Source organism: Takifugu flavidus, chromosome 11 (assembly GCF_003711565.1).
Source record: "Takifugu flavidus isolate HTHZ2018 chromosome 11, ASM371156v2, whole genome shotgun sequence".
In the NCBI taxonomy this organism is placed as follows: Eukaryota; Metazoa; Chordata; class Actinopteri; order Tetraodontiformes; family Tetraodontidae; genus Takifugu; species Takifugu flavidus.
In genome coordinates, this window is record NC_079530.1 from 4,341,043 (window position 1) to 4,359,637 (window position 18,595).

At 45.7% G+C, this 18,595-nt stretch overlaps 1 protein-coding gene across 10 annotated transcripts in view; it reads left to right on the forward strand.

Annotated features, from left to right (window-relative positions):
- Window positions 1–17,552, forward strand: part of LOC130533935 (LIM domain-binding protein 3-like) — a 36,656-nt gene extending 19,104 nt beyond the window's left edge. For 4 of the 10 annotated variants that reach the window (XM_057047730.1, XM_057047734.1, XM_057047731.1 and 1 more), the window contains 13 exons: window positions 4,732–4,883; window positions 5,773–5,839; window positions 6,986–7,149; window positions 8,971–9,150; window positions 9,998–10,149; window positions 10,406–10,445; window positions 12,890–12,988; window positions 13,753–13,946; window positions 14,347–14,722; window positions 14,797–14,977; window positions 15,578–15,698; window positions 15,771–15,886; window positions 16,037–17,552. In XM_057047730.1, the coding sequence (XP_056903710.1) occupies window positions 4,732–4,883; window positions 5,773–5,839; window positions 6,986–7,149; window positions 8,971–9,150; window positions 9,998–10,149; window positions 10,406–10,445; window positions 12,890–12,988; window positions 13,753–13,946; window positions 14,347–14,722; window positions 14,797–14,977; window positions 15,578–15,698; window positions 15,771–15,886; window positions 16,037–16,126 (1,932 nt within the window). In that variant the 3' untranslated portion in view covers window positions 16,127–17,552. Of the gene's footprint in view, window positions 1–4,731; window positions 4,884–5,772; window positions 5,840–6,985; window positions 7,150–7,855; window positions 7,879–8,970; window positions 9,151–9,997; window positions 10,150–10,405; window positions 10,446–12,889; window positions 12,989–13,752; window positions 13,947–14,346; window positions 14,723–14,796; window positions 14,978–15,577; window positions 15,699–15,770; window positions 15,887–16,036 lie in introns of all 10 variants that reach the window. The other 6 variants (XM_057047732.1, XM_057047733.1, XM_057047736.1 and 3 more) reach the window with 6 other exon arrangements.
- The last annotated feature ends 1,043 nt before the right edge of the window (window positions 17,553–18,595 follow it).

An 18,595-nucleotide genomic window follows, 5' to 3' on the forward strand; every position in this document is an offset into this window, starting at 1 on the left:
AGCAGCCGGAGGCAGGGACCTTGGCGGTCTGATTCCCGGCTGCACAAACTGGCTCTAGGGACATGGAATGTCACCTCTCTGGTGGGAAAGGAGCCTGAGTTGGTGCGCGAGGTTGAGAAGTTCCGACTAGATATAGTTGGCCTCACCTCGATGCACGGCAAGGGCTCTGGAACCAGTCTTCTTGAGAGGGGTTGGACTCTCTACCACTCTGGAGTTGCCGATGGTGAGAGGCGACGAGCAGGGGTGGCAATTATGGTTGCTCCCCAGCTCAGTGCCTGTGTATTGGAGTTTACCCCGGTGGATGAGAGGGTAGCCTCCCTTCGCCTTCGGGTGGGGGGACGGATCCTGACTGTTGTTTGTGCCTATGGTCCAAACGGCAGTTCAGCGTATCCACCCTTTTTGGAGTCTTTAGAGGGAGTGCTGGAGAGTGCCCCTTCTGGGGGCTCCCTCGTCCTCCTGGGTGACTTCAATGCTCACGTTGGCAATGACAGTGTAACCTGGAGAGGTGTGATTGGGAAGAACGGCCCCCCTGATCTGAACCCGAGTGGTGTTTTGTTATTGGACTTCTGTGCTCGTCTCAGATTGTCCATAACGAACACCTTGTTCAGACATAAAGGCGTCCACATGTGCACTTGGCACCAGGACGCCTTAGGCCGCAGATCGATGATCGACTTTGTGGTTGTGTGTCATCGGATTGCGGCCGCATGTTCTGGACACTCGGGTGAAGAGAGGGGCGGAGCTGTCAACTGACCACCACCTGGTGGTGAGTTGGCTCCGATGGTGGGGAAGGATGCCAGACAGACCTGGCAGGCCCAAACGTGTTGTGAGGGTCTGCTGGGAACGCCTGGCAGAGTCCCCTGTCAGAAGGAGCTTCAACTCACGCCTCCGGGAGAGCTTTGACCATGTCCCGGGGGAGGCGGGGGACATTGAGTCCGAGTGGACCGTGTTCCGTGCCTCCATTGTTGAGGCAGCTGACCGGTGCTGTGGCCGCAAGGTGGTTGGTGCCTGTCATGGCGGCAATGCCCGAACCCGCTGGTGGACACCAGCGGTGAGGGATGCCGTCAAGCTGAAGAAGGAGTCGTATCGGGCCTTACTGGCCTGTGGGACTCCTGAGGCAGCAGATGGGTACCGGCGTGCCAAGCAGAGTGCAGCTACGGCGGTTGCCGAGGCAAAGACTCGGGCATGGGAAGAGTTCGGTGAGGCCATGGAGAACGACTTTCGGACGGCCTCGAAAAGGTTCTGGACCACCATCCGGCATCTGAGGAGGGGGAAGCAGTGCACTGTCAACACTGTGTATAGTGGTGATGGTGTGCTGCTGACCTCAACTCGGGATGTTGTGGATCGGTGGAAGGAATACTTCGAGGACCTCCTCAATCCTACCAACACGCCTTCCAGTGAGGAAGTAGGGCCTGGGGACCTGGAGATGGGCTCTCGTATCTCCGGGGCTGAAGTTGCCGAGGTAGTTAAAAAACTCCTCGGTGGCAAGGCCCCGGGGGTGGATGAGATCCGCCCAGAGTCCCTTAAGGCTCTGGATGTTGTAGGGCTGTCGTGGTTGACTCGACTCTGCAACATTGCGTGGACATCGGGGGCAGTGCTGCTGGATTGGCAGACCGGGGTGGTAGTCCCTCTTTTTAAGAAGGGGGACCGGAGGGTGTGTTCCAACTATAGGGGGATCACACTCCTCAGCCTCCCTGGTAAGGTCTATTCAGGGGTACTGGAGAGGAGGGTCCGCCGGATAGTCGAACCTCGGATTCAGGAGGAGCAATGTGGTTTTCGTCCTGGGCGTGGAACAGTGGACCAGCTCTACACCCTCAGCAGGGTCTTCGAGGGTGCATGGGAGTTTGCCCAACCAGTCCACATGTGTTTTGTGGACTTGGAGAAGGCATTCGACCGTGTCCCTTGGGGGGTCCTGTGGGGGGTCCTCCGAGAGTATGGGGTGTCGGGCCCGCTGATACGGGCTGTCCGCTCCCTGTACGATCGGTGCCAGAGTTTGGTCCGAATTGCTGGCAGTAAGTCGAACTCGTTTCCGGTGAGGGTTGGCCTCCGCCAGGGCTGCCCTTTGTCACCGATTCTGTTCATAATTTTTATGGACAGAATTTCTAGGTGCAGTCATGGTGTTGAGGGGATCCGGTTTGGTGACCTCAGGATCGCGTCTCTGCTTTTTGCGGATGATGTGGTCCTGTTGGCTTCATCGGCCCGTGACCTCCAACTATCACTGGATCGGTTCGCCGCCGCATGTGAAGCGGCTGGGATGAGAATCAGCACCTCCAAATCCGAGGCCATGGTTCTCGACCGGAAAAAGGTGGAGTGCCTTCTCCGGGTAAAGGAGGAGATGCTGCCCCAAGTGGAGGAGTTTAAGTACCTCAAGGGTCTTGTTCACGAGTGGGGGAAGAATGGAGCGGGAGATCGACAGGCGGATCGGTGCGGCGTCCACAGTAATGCGGACTCTGCACCGGTTCGTTGTGGTGAAGAGAGAGCTGAGCCGAAAGGCGAAGCTCTCGATTTACCGGTCGATCTTCGTTCCTACCCTCACCTATGGTCATGAGCTTTGGGTAATGACCGAAAGAACAAGATCACGGGTACAAGCGGCTGAAATGAGCTTCCTCCGTAGGGTGGCTGGGCTCTCCCTTAGAGATAGGGTGAGAAGCTCTGCCATCCGGGAGGAGCTCGGAGTAGAGTCGCTGCTCCTCCGCGTTGAGAGGAGCCAGATGGGGTGGCTTGGGCATCTAGTCAGGATGCCCCCTGGACGCCTCCCTGGTGAGGTGTTCAGGGCATGTCCCTCCGGTAGGAGACCCCCGGGGAGACCCAGGACACGTTGGAGAGACTATGTCTCTCGACTGGCCTGGGAACGCCTGGGGATCCCTCCGGATGAGCTGGGGAGAGGGAAGTCTGGGCTTCTCTCCTTAGGCTGCTGCCCCCGCGACCCGACCCCGGATAAGCGGTAGAGAATGGATGGATGGATGGATGGATGGATATTATGGAATAAACATCCACAAAGACACATTTTAATCTGTGAAGTCACTTGTGGAGCTAGCTACCACCTGTGGAGTCAAAAGGCTGAGCTTTGATTAAACAGCCTTTTGCTTTTTGCATCTGAACTGTCAGATTACAACAGTCCTCAGATACAAGATACAAAGAGGCAAGAATCTAGTGAAACAGTGATGGCTGAGATGGTTCAGGAGGAGAAGCAATAACTGCGACCAGGCTAATGCTTCAACAAAACAAACATTTGAGACAAATAATTACAATCAAAAGCCAGACATTCAAAAACAGTCAAAAAGGAAAAAAAATACATTCACACAACTGTGAAACATCAATGCAAAACAAAGAAACAGATACACAAACTGTAACACTCATGTGTAAAGAGGAAAACAACCAAACACAGGTGACAAACAACAAACAGGGCAACATCAAAGTTTTTACCATCATGGATGAGTTAAAGCTGTTAAATCTGGCCGCAGTGGTCAAATCTAACCCATATCCTGTGGTTGGTGAGGGTTGGGAAGCATCAAGCACCTCTTTAACAAGTAAATCTGACACTGCGATATTTCTAACAAACGCATTCCTTCATATTCAAAATAAACCCTTCACTCAATCAATCACCTAATAAGAGTTGGTGTTAGCATTTGGCTAATATCGGCTAACTAAGTCACTGCAGCAAAGATGTTTACTTGGTCAACGTGAGAATGGTGGTGTTTACAGATCAGTCTTAAATACCTCAGAGTGAAACACAGGAGACATGATTGATGAATCCTCACCAATGTTTCCTATCCTGAGGGAGAAGAGCCTGGTGGGAGCTAAAAGACTTATAGGGACTATGGTCAGAGGAACTAAAAATCCCTGACTCAGCCCAGTCGAAAAAAAATATTGACACAAAATGGTTCCATGCCAGCTAACTGTAGCTAGCTGCTGTTGAAAGGAATGAGTCTGCTTTTAGCTCACTGTTATCACTGTGATACCACATGATGAATGCCAGACCCAGTATATGGTTCTTCTACACTCCCAGTTTGATGCCAGTTCACTGGTTTGTCCTTTGAAGTTGTGTTGTGAATGACCTCTCTCATTTATTCAGCACTTTCTGTCATTCAACTGTTCTAGCTTGTGGTCAGGAACTATTGTGTTTGTTTGTGTGGGTCACTGCTGAAACTGGGACAATCTGGACTAGTTGGTCCAGTTCAGTGCACAAACACACACGTTTGTTCCTGTTGATCTGGCTGGAGTTGCTGAGGTAATCTGGAGAAGAGATAGTACTACAACAGAAATTACTACTGCTACTACTATTACTACTGCTGCTGCTGTGGCTACTACTACTACTGCTGCTGCTGTGGCTAGTACTACTGTTGTTACTACTACTGCTGCTGCTACTTCTACTGCTGCTACTACTGCACCAACTACTGTTGCTGCTGCTACTGCTACTACACGTAAAACTGCTGTTACTACTACTACTACTACTACTACTACTACTACTACTACTACTGCTGCTGCTACTATTGCTGCTGCTGGTGATCGCTACTCCAAAAGCCGAACTGACAAACAGTTTTGACACATACACACGTCTAACGCTGCCTTTAATATAGCAGTGGCTGCTAGCTCACCGGCTAGCATCTTTATCGATTGTTATGGTGTAACGTAAAAGGTCAAGCAGTGTGGCCCAACAACAACAAAGTAAACAGTGCAACTTTAAATTGGAAATCTCTGTTTTTGTTAAGATGTCTCTGTGTCTTGGGACAGATCACTCCAGGCAGCAAAGCAGCGCAGGTTAATCTCGTCCCAGGTGACTTCATTGTTGCTATCGACGGCGTCAACACAGACGGGATGACTCACCTGGAGGCCCAGAACAAGATTAAGATGGCTTCTTACAACCTGGCGCTCACCATGAGCAAGTGAGTGGAGAGAATGAAACGTGTCTCAACAGAGGCGCTAACGCAGCTAACTACACTAATATGATGTTATGTTGATGTCAGCTGAGCTCAGTGTTGATCTTTCAGTTCCCACATCCTGTCAGACTTTCAGTTCTGACCTCTGACCTCTGTCCTGTGGGTACAACATGATAGTAAAGATGAACATGCTGTTAAACTGGGTAGCAGATGAGAGGGAGGAACAAGGTGTGAGAGAGAAGAGGACAGAGAGGAATTTAGACCAGAGAACGAATTCTGAATGTTGGAATGTGACAACAAAGATGGTTCTGTGTGGTTCACCTGTCGAAGATGCTAGAGTCAGTGATGAGTGTGTGGAGAAAGAAGAGTTTTAGTGATGATGGTGCAATAAGTCCAGGTCCTCAGGCAACCTGAAGCTGTCCACCACCCTCCCGTTGATGCTCATGTGAGCATGGCCTCCACCTGCTGCATCCTGTAGTCCACATTACGTTCTTGGTTTTGCTGAGTTGGAAGTTGTTGTTCTGACACCAGGTTGTCCACCAGGGGTTTCATCTCCTCTCTGTGCGCCATTTCACCCGTGTTGGGGATGGTGATGATGGTGGTGTTGGCGTCACACTTGATGATGTGGCATAACTGTGTGAGGCCACACGGTGATGCGCAAACAGGAAATAGAGGAGTGGGCTGAAGATGCAGCCCTGAGAGATCCCGGTGTTGGTGTGGAGGCTGTGGTACCGCCCATCTGGCCACTAGGACGTTCAGTATCCAGAGACAGAGGATGCTGTTGAGCTGAAGGTCCCTGAGCTTCATGATGAGCTTAGCCATGTTGAACACTGAGTTGTAGCCAATGAGTCACAGTCTGAGGGCGATGACATCATCTCTGTTTCCTCCTCCAAAGGTCAAAGCGTCCCACCGTTGCGATGGCGCCAAGAGTGGACGCCATTGCCTCTTTCTCTCCTCAACAGGTAACTGCACCCATAATGCATCTCTGTCGCTGACCTGCACACACTCTCTCTCACAGGCACTCATCCTCACACACACTCTCTCACACGTCTATACACACACTCTCTCTCTCACAAACGAGTGCACGCACGCACACACTCACATGCACACGCTCACGCGTGCACACACACATACACACAAAATCTCTCTCTTTCACACACATGCACACAGACACACACACACACACACACACACACAGATTCTGGACTGTGGTAGTTGGTTCCTCCTGGTGGCCACAGGAAGACCGACAGAAGAAAACATGAACTCAATGTTAGAGTGATGTGAACGTTAAAAACGTGAGAAAAGTCAAAGCCAAACATTTTTATGTATTTATACATATTTTAGATTTAATTTTGGTGCCTTTTAAAAAGTGAGATTTTAGATCTTGATGGTGTTAAAGGGATTAAATTAAATTCTATATAATTCTCTTGTCGTTATTAAATTTAGTATTAAAGCATCAGCAATGTTTTAGGGCTGACCCAATTAATTCAAAGGTTTGTTCAATGGTGGAAAAATTTGATATGCATTCTCCTTTTATTCATTTTTTAATAGGGTGCAAATGGCTAGACTTAAGAGCAGCGGAGGTTGCTGTTTTATGTTATGATTTTAATGTCCAAACTGCGTGTCTCTTCTCTTGTATCACATATACAGGGGTCAGGCTAACAGCACTTTTTACTAGTGCCTCCACTTCCAGCTCTTACAGACAGGAGCAATCAATCATAGCAGCAGCCTACCATAGTTGAGAACCAAGTGCTTGATGAGATATATGAGATTTGCCATCTGATTTTTTTTCACAACGCTCCAACTCTGGCAAACAACTTAAAAACACAAGCATGAGTGTACAGAAGCTCCACGTGGTTGTAGTACAGCTTTTCTAATATTAAATAAGGTTGGATAAAGGCTAAAGAAAACCTTGTTCAAAACCTCCAAAAATCTGAATCTTGATAAAGGTCAGCCCTAAAATGTTCCAAAAGGATCTGAAGATTTTTAATCAACAGAAAAAATTCTGATAATCTTCTTTAAAAGGAGACATCATTAATCAACATATTATCTTATCGGCGCTGTCATTGATAGCATTACCCACCATGCTTTGCTCCCTCCCTGTGAAGCCTCAGTTTTTACAGGCGAATGGCTGCTCATCTACCTGCAGCGCCCCCTCCAGGCCTGCAGAAGGCAGAGTGGCGGTCAGCCCCGCCCACAAGAAGCAATATAACTCCCCGATTGGCCTGTACTCAGAGGACACTCTGAGAGAGATGACGGCTTTTCAGGCAGGGTAGGTGGAGGCGGCGAGGGGCATCGTGACGAAGGTGTGGAAACATTGCAGGACATTCCTCACAGAGCAAAAGGGCGGGGCTACAGAATAAGGTCACCAATGAGACGTCAGCCTTGGGGATTAAAGAAGAAGTGAAGGAATCAAAAATCTGGATGGGAGTCAGTTTCATTCAGTGATTCCAACAGATCATAATTTTAGCAGGCCACTGTCCCACTGGACTGACTTGTTGTGTACAAGTGCTACTCCTTAGCGCTCTGCTTCTTTGACTCCTGCTATGTTCAGCCACATCAGTGGAGCAATAAAAGTCTGAGAATCGGAGGAACAGTTGGGACATTCAGGATCTTAAATCACAGAGGAAGAAAGGTTATTCTCACTTCTGATGTGTTTTACTACAAAATTTAACAAACTAAATAAATTAATAAGTCGCATCCAATTTCAACATTTCTGTCTGAAAGTCCAAATGGTACATGTGAAAATCCTAACATTTAGCCTCACTCTTGTAGCAGCCCCTTTTATTCCACAAATTCTCTAGGTCACGTTCCATTGTGAAAGAACCTTGGCCGATTGAAATATCACCGAATTTTTATTCAGGGATAAACTGAAGGATCCAGGAAGTCATGTGATCTGTCCTCCACAAACTTGACATAACCATCTCTCCTCCTCTAATGTTTCTTCTTTTTTCTTCCTCTTCTGTTGGTCACACGAGGTTTTTGCTCCAACTGCTCCACAGTCAGTATCTCCTCTCTCCATTGGTTATACAGCATGGTATGCTGTGGTCAATAATCAATACACCACTCATCAACAGCTACTCCAGCTTCCTGGTTCATAAGCTTAAAAAAGGAGACATCAGGCTGACTTCAGAGTAAAAGCCTGATGGATTTATGGTCCAGTGCTGGTAAATTATAGTTGATAAAAGCTGGTGATTGATTATTTATTTGATCAGAAACATCAGAGTAACATCAGGACACACAGACATTATTTTTTCTCTGAACTATATTTTCCTAGTAAATATGGGGAAAGTGCTTTTTTCAAGCTCAGAAGAAAATTGTTGGAATTAAAGTGAAAAATCTGAAAAAAAAACAGATTTGTGGGAAGCTACTGATATTCATCTGAAGTTTCTTTAGGCTTTAGAAGAACATCCTGCGTGTTGTCTGTGGAGTCTGATCTTGTTTGTTAACTGCCAAAGATTTTGGTGTAAAACCGCACGTCGTCATGTGACCATGTTGCATTTGTGGACTGGTAAAAAGATCAGTGATGTGTTTCAAGACGTTCCATTATTTCAGTCAGTTGGAGACAATGAACAGGGTTCTTCTGCACACACATTCTGAGGCAGCTTCAAGGTCTGCAGACACCAGGTCTCCCACCTGCTCGGAGGTGATAAAGGTGTAATACCTGGCTGTGCTCCAGTTGAAGCAGAGGGTGTGTTTGTTCTGGCTGTATTATAAACCTGGTGATGAGTGTGGGACCTTCACACCTTACCCCAGTGATATTGGACCTCCTGTGTGGTCCCTACAGAAGCACAAAAATGCCATCAGCTGTCAGGTCTACACTGGCATTGAGAGGTGTGTGTGTGTGTGTGTGTGTGTGTGTGTGTGTGTGTGTGTGTGTGTGTGTGTGTGTGTGTGTGTGTGAGTAAATGTATCTGTGAGTGCTGCTGACCGTGTGCGTGTTTGTGCATGTGTGTGAATTTGAACCTGTTTGTTGTTGCATGGTACTGTTTGCTGTGAGCATGAGGCATTCTGTGAGACGTGACCCTCATCACAGTCCCGCCCCCTCACCATCTTCCTTCCACTCTCCCTCCTCTTCCCTCACTGATATCAGCATTGGACCCGGGGCTTTAGACTCCGCCCTCTCATCCCATAAGCCCATTGAGGTGAAGGGCCCTGGCGGTAAGGCCACCATCATCCACGCCCAGTACAACACACCCATTGGCATTTACTCACAGGATGCCATCATGGACGTCATCGCTGGGCAGACGCAGGGGAAGGGTCACGATGCAGGGTAAGAGCTCTGCCCCCTCCTTCCTCTTCCTCACCTCTTCCGAGTCTGCTCCTTCTTGGTGACACATGTGCGAGATGTCTCTGTCCCCAGGAGGCTCCAATAACTCTGTGTGTGTGGCGCTTCTCTTCTCTTCCTGGTTGGGTGTGTGTGTGTGTGTGTGTGTGTGTGTGTGTGCATAAGACCCCATGACAGTGTGTGTACATTATACTTAGATGCTACATTGACTCTTTTCCAGGTGTTTTTGCATGATAAATGCTGCTCAAGCATCTTTGAATTATTAATATTCTATTATCAAACATGGATTTGGCTTTCATGTTGCTGCTACTGTTCATGGTGAACAGCTAATACAGCTAACAGTAGTTGCGACACTTGTGTAATGTGACGTGAGATAACTTTGACTCCCTCATCTGTAAACAGGAACATAAATATTCATGTTTATATGCTAACATGAATTATGAAATGAAGCAACAATCACTGGTATGGTGTCCAATTACCATGACTTTCGTCACCTGGCTTAATATTATTGTTGTTGTTGTTGCCTTACAATAATGACAAGTCCCTAAACTGGTTAAGCTGGCAAAAGCACTAATCTAAACTGGATGTTCTGATTTTGTTCCTCCTTTCTCTGCCAGTCCAACACATCAGTTTCTCATTTTTCAGAGCTCACAAAGTGTTCTTCATCATGTTATTCATTTATTCCTTTGGAAATTGTTAATTTTCCAAATTATTCTTGGAGAAAATGTAGCTGTTTTGAGCTAGATGTTGAGCTCAGATACTCCTAAAACTCTGGGCCCTTTTGACCTGTTTGGTTTGGGGTGTGTTTGGTGCCCCATGTCTGTGGTTACAGTATTCTTCCAGTTAGGGAGCGTTTAGTAGACAGTGCATCCCCAGTATATCAGGCGGTGCAGAACCCCAACCAGGACTATCGGAGCTGCTGCAGCACCAACATGCAGTCTAGGTCTTTCCAGGTCCTGGCCCACATGACTGGAACCAGAGATGGTGAGGTTCCTCTTTTATTTCATTTATGTTGGACTGGAACATTTCCACAATGGGAAGTACCCTCTCTACCCCTTTATGTTTTACAAAAGTTCTCTTTTGATGCTAACTTATTTAGCTTGATAGCTACAGGGACAAGTTTGTCAGAATAATGAAAAGGTTTCTTTTAATTCTTCTTCTGGGTGGTTTGAGCCATGGTTTGATGCTGTGTTGCTCACTTGTGCCCCCTGTCCTATCTTTATCTCTGTTCCCCTATCAGGACAGCAGGAGGTGGAGGAGGAGGTGCTGGGGAGGAGCAGGTAGGCAGGTCTGATGCCTCCCCCGACACTGAGCACATGATTTGTGAGATTTTCTTCACTGCCTCGCCCACTGAAACAAATCCCTATACAAATGGTTGTCATGGAAACTGTCAAATCAAATCAATCTTTATTTATATAGCGTCTTATACAATCAAAATTGTTTCAAGGCGCAAGCAACAGTGGCAAGGAAAAACTCCCCTTTAACAGGAAGAAACCTTGAGCAGGACCAGGCTCATGTAGGGGGACCCTCCTGCTGATGGCTGGCTGGGTAAAGAGAGAGGAGAGGAGAAGAGAAGGAGAGGAAGAGGAAGAGGAAGAGAAGAGAAGAGAAGAGAAGAGAGAGAAGAGAAGAGAAGAGAAGAGAAGGAGAAGGAGAGGGAGAGGAGAGGAGAGGAGAGGAGAGGAGAGGAGAGGAGAGAGGAGAGGAGAGGAGAGGAGAGGAGAGGAGAGGAGACCATGACCCAGTGGGGTGACAGAGGCCTGTCAGGTGATCATGTTTCCGGACCCTGGCAGCCTTGGCCTATAACAGCATAGCTAAGATGTGACCTAACGATTAGATGACCCCCTAAGTATGATAATTTGTATATCTATGATAGTAACTGGAACTACAGAATTAGTAACAATAAGCTAAAGAGGTAGGTTTTAAGTCTGATCTTAAAAGTAGCGATGGAGTCAGCCTCCCGTACCTGGACAGGGAGCTGGTTCCATAGCAGGGGGGCCTGGTAGCTAAATGCTCGGCCCCCCATTCTACTCCTAGAAACTATGGGAACCACAAGTAGACCAGCATTCTGAGAGTGGAGCGGTCTATTGGGCTGGTAAGGTATCACTAGCTCCTCCAGGTAGGATGGAGCTAGGCCTCTGAGGACCTTGTAGGTCAAAAGAAGGGTTTTAAAAATTATTCTAAATTTAACGGGCAGCCAATGAAGCGATGCCATTACAGGAGTTATGTGATCTCTTTTGTCAATACCTGTCAGGCTGCAGCATTTTGGATCAACTGGAGGCTTCTTAAAGTGTTGTTTGGACACCCTGATAATAAAGAATTACAATAGTCCAGCCTGGAAGTAACAAAAGCATGAATTGACTTTTCAGCATCATGCCGCGTCAGTAGCTTCCTAATCTTTGTGATGTTCCTCAACTAATTTAATGTGTGAGTTGAAGGAGAGATTTTGATCAAAAGTTACTCCTAGATTCCTCACAGAGAGACTAGATGTTAATGAGATACCATCTAGAGTGATCATATGATCTAATCTATCCCTGAGAGGTTCAGGACCAAACACCATGACCTCAGTTTTTCCTGGGTTAAGGAGGAGGAAATTTGAAGACATCCAGGACTTTATGTCTTTAAGACAGGTCTGGAGCTTCACTAACTTCTCTGTCTCCTCTGGTTTCAAGGATAAATAAAGCTGAGTGTCATCAGCATAACAATGAAAAATTATCCCATGCTGCCGAATAATGTTCCCATGTACAAGGTGAAGAGGATTGGTCCAAGTACAGAACTGTAACTGTACCAAGAATGGGAGGGGCTTCTTGGTCAGCATCACACCTTTTTTTTCTTAAAAGGCCAAATTAAAACAAAAATCCTAGGTAGCAGGGAGATTATGGACTACTGATTATTGTCTCAGACATTTGAGAGACATTTGATGTTAAAACTATTTATTATTGGTTTCATAGGCAGAGATAAAATTCAAAGTAAAAACGTGCTCGGTGTTTCTCATTTAAAAGTCATTTGAAGGTCATGAGTTCCGTGTAAGGGGCCTGTGTATTTTGCAGGGGAACAAAAGACATGATGAGAGTTCTGTTTTTAAATGATAAATGATAAACCATGAAGAACAGCATGAACGTTGACCAAATGAAACTGATCAATATTAACTCACTGAAGCCAGTGGCATGAGGGGCTGGGGCCTGGTTGGGTCAGAATTCTGTCTGTGTGGTTTCTTCCCCTCCCTCACCCTTCTGATGGACAGAGCTTTATTCAATCATCCCAACATTAAGCACGATTCATCCCCCACCCCCCGGCAACAGGCCAAAACCAAAAATCTCCATTTGTTCATTTCCTGACTTTAACCTTAAACATTTTAACATATTTAAATAAGAATTGATTGAATGTTTTGGATCCATTTTGCAAAGTTCCACTGTTAAAGTCTGTTGCTGATGTGTCCTCATGCACGAGCTGAGAGGATCTTTACAATATTTAATGTGTTAAAATCAACCCGAGCAAACTCCAAAGTCTCTCCATGAAGCCACTAACAAACTCTCTCCTAACCCATGTGTTGTAAAGAGCTACATGTACAGAGTTTACACATGTGTGTCACATGTATGTATGTAGATTCAGTGAGCAGAAATAATCATACACACAGTATGTTCCTATAGTATATAGACTTTATACATAGAAAACATCTTTACATCATGTATGATGGTTGCTCCTAACCCTTCCTGTGCTGCAGCTCTACTGAGCATGCTCCAGCTTCTGCTGGCCCCGCTCCTTCTGCTCCACCTGCTAGTGCTGCCATTTTGCCTTTGGACTCCGCCTCTGCTCCTCACAGGTAACCAATCAGCTGCTGGCATCATTCAAAGCTAATGGGCCAAACCAGAGGAAAAAAGAAAAGAAAAAAGTAAATATTTAAATGACAATATAAGAACACAGACAAATAAGATATTTATAGGAAATTCAGTGAAGTTTCATCTGAACTTATTTGAAAATTGTGAAATTTTTTCTATGTAAATTATTTTCAACATTGTGTTACTATTGACCCCATTTGCTCCTGGGGTGTTTCTGGGGCATCACCCTCTATTTGTTGTTCTTCCTCAGGCGGATTCAGGGCTTCCGTATATTTTATCTCATGTTGAAGCCTTGTCATCCGTGTCGTGCTGTAGGTTAGCATTGTCAGATATTTAATTAAAGGTTGTTGCATTGAAGCAAACTGATTTTATCATCACTAACCACGTCAGGTCCGTGTAACACCAGAGCAAAAAGATGTAAACACCATCCAATCGCACACTGCAGTGCTTCTAACTGGTCCCATGACTCACTTCTGCGTTTGTCGGTGTGTCTGGAAAATGCAAGTTAAGCTGAGTTTCTTCACGATGTGTAACTTTAAGTGTTGTGTCACAAATCAACAGCTATAGAAGACCAGGTTAGTATCAGCAGGTGGAACATTAATGTTGTTTCCAGGAGCCAGGAAACCTCTTGTGTTGGTGAAGCTGAAGGCTATGTCTGATCTGTAGTTGAAGCTGCTGGTGTCTGCAGCCTGGTTTCTCTCTGACTACTGTAGACTCGGTGTCTCACTGGTTCTTATGTCCTGTCAAGTCAATACGTTCAGCCTCCTGCCATCCAAGCTCCACTGGCCTCGCCTCCACAACACTACCAACCAGTGCCACAGCACTACCAGCAGCCCCCCACACAGCACTTCCCGACCACTCAGCAAAGCTCCATCCAGATCCCTGTTGGCTCCACCCTCCCAAAGGTGGTCAGCACAGCGTGCATCTACCCATCCCAGCCAGGTAAGGGCACCTGTGATAGCTGTTGCTGCATCTGAAATCCCCAACTGTTCCCTAAATACTAGGGTGCATGCCATTTGTGGGTGTCCCAGTACGTGACTGCTGAGGATTGCTGGACCCCATTTACTACAACCCAATGTCATCATGCACTGTGAAAAGTAGTGTGCCACCAATGATCCCTGAACACCTTTACATCACATCATCCTTTTCTGTCAAACGCTGTAGAAGAGTGTTTTAAGAGTGTTAATCAGGAAAAATAATTAAGATCACTCGAATGGCACCCATGTGGATCTGGTAGGTGTTGATGATTCGGCACAGGCTTGGTTTCTGAAAACAGTTTTTCAGTGGTGTCACCTGACCTGCTGCATGTTGGCACCAATTAAAGACTGTGATTCTTTCTCAGGACCTGCACCTGTGCCTGCACCTGCCAGTGCTCAAGTTCCCCCTCAGCCCTGCCCTCTAGCATCAGCCCCAGCCCCAACCCTATCCGCCCCCAGCCCCTCTAACAGACCACCCTGGGTTTGTGACCCTAATTTTGCTGATAAATATGACCCTGGTAAGACACCCACTTCCACCATGAAAGTACCACCACTGCCCCAGGCTGCCCCTCCTCCTCCAAAATACATCCCCAACCCCTCCCCTGCAGCACCAAGTCCCTCCCCTATTGCCCCAAACCCTGCCCCCTTCTCTCCTGTAGCCAGGGGTGTGGCTCAGAGAGCAGAGAGGTTTGCTGCCAGCAGCCGGACTCCTCTGTGTGGAGCCTGCAACAGCGTCATCAGGTGACTCACATTCTTAATAGAAAGTGCAAGTATTTTGTTTGACAGTAACATATCATTGTTATTATTTTGTTCAGGGGGCCGTTCCTGGTGGCCCTTGGCAGGTCCTGGCACCCTGAGGAGTTTAACTGTCACTATTGTCACATGTCTCTGGCTGACGTGAGCTTTGTTGAGGAGCAGAACAATGTGTACTGTGAGAACTGCTACGGAGAGTTCTTTGCTCCCACCTGTGCTCGCTGCAACACCAAGATCATGGGGGTGAGGTGCTTCACCTGCATTCTTGCCCACCTGCCCTGTGTGTCCTTCCTCACTTTGTGTTATAGGAAGTGATGTGTTTGGGCGTTATAAGAGGTGATGTGAGGATGTGTGTTACTGGACGTGACGTATGGTGTGTGGTACAGGAAGTGATGTGTGTGGCGCGTGCATTACAGGAAGTGATGTGTATGTGTGTTACAGAAAGTGACGTGTGGTGTGTGTGTGTTATAGGGAGTGACGTGTATGTGGTGTGTGTTACAGGAAGCGACGTATGGGGTGTGTGTTATGGGAAGTGGTGTGTATGTTACAGGAAGTGACGTGTGTGGCATGTGCATTATGGGAAGTGATATGTGGTGTGTGTGTGTGTTACAGAAAGTGATGTGTGGTGTTTGTTACCAGAAGTGACGTATGGGGTGGGTGTGTTTAGGAAGTGACATGTGTGGTGTGTATGTTACAGGAAGCAATGTATGTGGTGTATGCTACATGAAGTGACGAATGTGGTGTGTGGTACATGAAGTAACGTGTGGTGTGGGTGTGTGTTACAGAAAGTGACATGGGTGGTGTGTGCGTTACACGAAGTGACGTCTGTGGTGTGCTTTACAGGAAGTGATGCACGCTCTCCGGCAAACCTGGCACACCACATGCTTTGTTTGTGCTGCTTGTGGAAAGGCATTTGGAAACAGTCTGTTCCACATGGAGGACGGTGAACCGTATTGTGAGAAAGGTACACACGTGTTTCTGCTGTCACCTTAAATCTGGGCCGTCATCTCAAATCTGATCTGATGTTTAATTCCAGATTACGTTGCTCTGTTCAGCACCAAATGTCATGGCTGTGACTTCCCTGTTGAAGCTGGTGATAAGTTCATCGAGGCTTTGGGTCACACCTGGCACGATACCTGTTTCGTCTGTGCGGTAAGAAGACTGCACACTTAAAAAACTAGAGCTCTGTGGGACTATGTGGACAATATTTATGTGCCTGCTGCTTCCAAAAGGCTCCACTGGCTGGACACACTTCATAACCAACCATAATTGTGCTCCTGTTTCTGTTTCTTGTATGTGCAGGTTTGCCATGTAAACCTCGAGGGTCAACCTTTCTACTCCAAGAAGGACAAACCCCTGTGCAAGAAGCATGCTCACGCCATCAACGTGTAGACCAGCACCTCTACGACTATGGCTCCTTTCACATGCTTGTGTGTGTGTGTAAAAGTGCAAATTTGGTTTGACATTTTTGAGCATTGATCTAAAAATGAGAAGGTTGTCCGTGAATTCTGTTTTCAAACAGAAAACAACTGCCAAGTTACTGTTTTCTAACCTGGGCACACCTCTGCAGGTAAATATAGAGTCTAGTGTGCCAAATAACTAATAATGACGTGAAACATCTTGAACAGGTTTAATGTTAAATCCTACATAAAACTCTACCAATGTTTTTCTATTGGTACAACTTTTAGAATATATTTCTGTTATAAAACTACTAACATGAAAAACAAACATTTCAATAGAAGTCTCCAGTGATATTTTTATGATTGTATTTATGTTTCACATCTGTGCCTGTTTGCTTTAGATGAGTTTGAAATGTATTTTTCCACTTTACTAAAAGTGCTTGAATGGCTTTTGCTTCTGTACTCTAACGTGTGTCAACTGTCTCTAGAAACAGCTGGTCCAGACTGATCATGTGACCATGAAGCCTTATGCCAACTTTCGGCCATGTTGTTCGAAGTCTGAGTGTTCATGAAATTAGCATGGGTGTTTTGGAAATGCACAACAGTTGCCTCAGTTCAGCCACTGGAAGTAGACAAACATACACATACTACTACACACAGACACACGACTGTGATTAAGAAAAACAGAGGACCTCACAGAGATGCAAATTACTACACAGATAGATAAAAAGGAGGCAAAACCCAGTTGAAAAAGGCATGCTAACCTGAAGCAAGCAACTACAGCAACACAAAAACCTCAAGTGATACAAAACTATGCAATATACTACCACTACAAAATATTTCAGATATAAACTGGAAAAACTACAAGTTAAGAGACAAAAAAAGCTACAGAGACAGCAGCACAGAACAGAAAAATTACTACAACTACTGTCAATCGGTGTATCTGTGTACTCGACTTGGTTGGGTCACCTGGTCAGGCGAGGGGGTTGTTGTGGTGAGGACAAGCTGCTGTAGTAAATAATCTTGTTGTCTTGAGCAATTAACTTTTGATTTTCCACATTCTCCATAATCCATTCTTTTTACACACCACAGGGGAGAATTAAGCACTAGTTTAGGTGTGTAGGATAACCTGCCAGAATTAAGTGTGGGCTGCGGATATGCGCTTGTTTTGCATCATGATACAAAGGTATATGGAAAAGATCAAAAAGCCTATTTTGATGAGATACCAGGAAGTATATCCTGTATCACCTGGCGGTCAACAGAACGGCAGATCAGCAACGTACGAGAGGTTTATGTTTTTTTCTCAGTTTATGGTTTTTGTTCATGACATGTGGATTATTAGCATTGGAGCAGCACTGATAAATTCCATCACAATTGTTTTTGATCTCCAGAGAAAAATAAATGACAGAAAAATGGCATTTTGGCTTCATTTGTTTGATGCCTTTGAACCTAATGAATTATCGTGTTCCAGGTTTAATACAGTTGAAGATGTTCAGAAGTTGATAATCTGGCTGTGATTTTTATAATGTGCACATTCTTTTAATGTAGGGAGAGTTTTATGTTCAAAACTGAGATGAGACTGTTCCCAATAAGATGAAGTATATCTTCGGTGGGTAAATCCTAACTCTGATATTGCTTACCTTTAATTACATTCATAATTAGTACTAACAGGAAATGTATTATAATTAGAAATATTAGCAACAATATTTGGCTCGAATAAATTGAGTCAGCAGCATCAGTACCAACAAGAGTATTAACAATAGTACTAGCAACAATAGTACCAGTAACAATAATACGAGTAAGAATAGTACTAAGATCAATAGTACCACTAACTGCCCTATAGTAGTGCAGTACCGGGTGTTGTGCCATCCGAAATTTTAAAATCTACTTTTGGAGTACAGAGAGGGAAAAAATGAAAGCTATCTCACTCCATTCAAACGTTGGTAAACCAAAGACTAAGAAAGTCTGTGTCAATGTTAATATCAAACATGTTGGTATGTATGTCGGGATGTCAGTGTAATTTTCATGTTTTCAGTTTATAATGAACAACAACCTTACAGCCGCAAAGGAGGTTTTACTGACATACTTTCAATAGCCAAAAACAGGCAATTATATTAGCTAGGTATAATGTATTAAGCAGAACTAAAGGATATATTGATGTAGAACTGTTCTCAAAGTGCTTAGTGATACCTTTCTAATGGATCATAACACTCATGTCAGAAATGTTAACTGTATTTGACAGTTACTCATGTTTATTTAGGCAACGGTACACTGTACACTGCATCAATGAGACGCCCCAGTGTTTCTCCAGATAATTTTTTGCTGTAGTTGTGTATGTAAATTTTCTACAAACGCTTGTAAAAGTTATACACTTTGGAAGAGAGCGAACTGAAATTGTAGCTGGTAATAGGCGGAGTCGTCCATCTTGTTTGTGATATACGATCTTTGTTGCTGGCGTTTT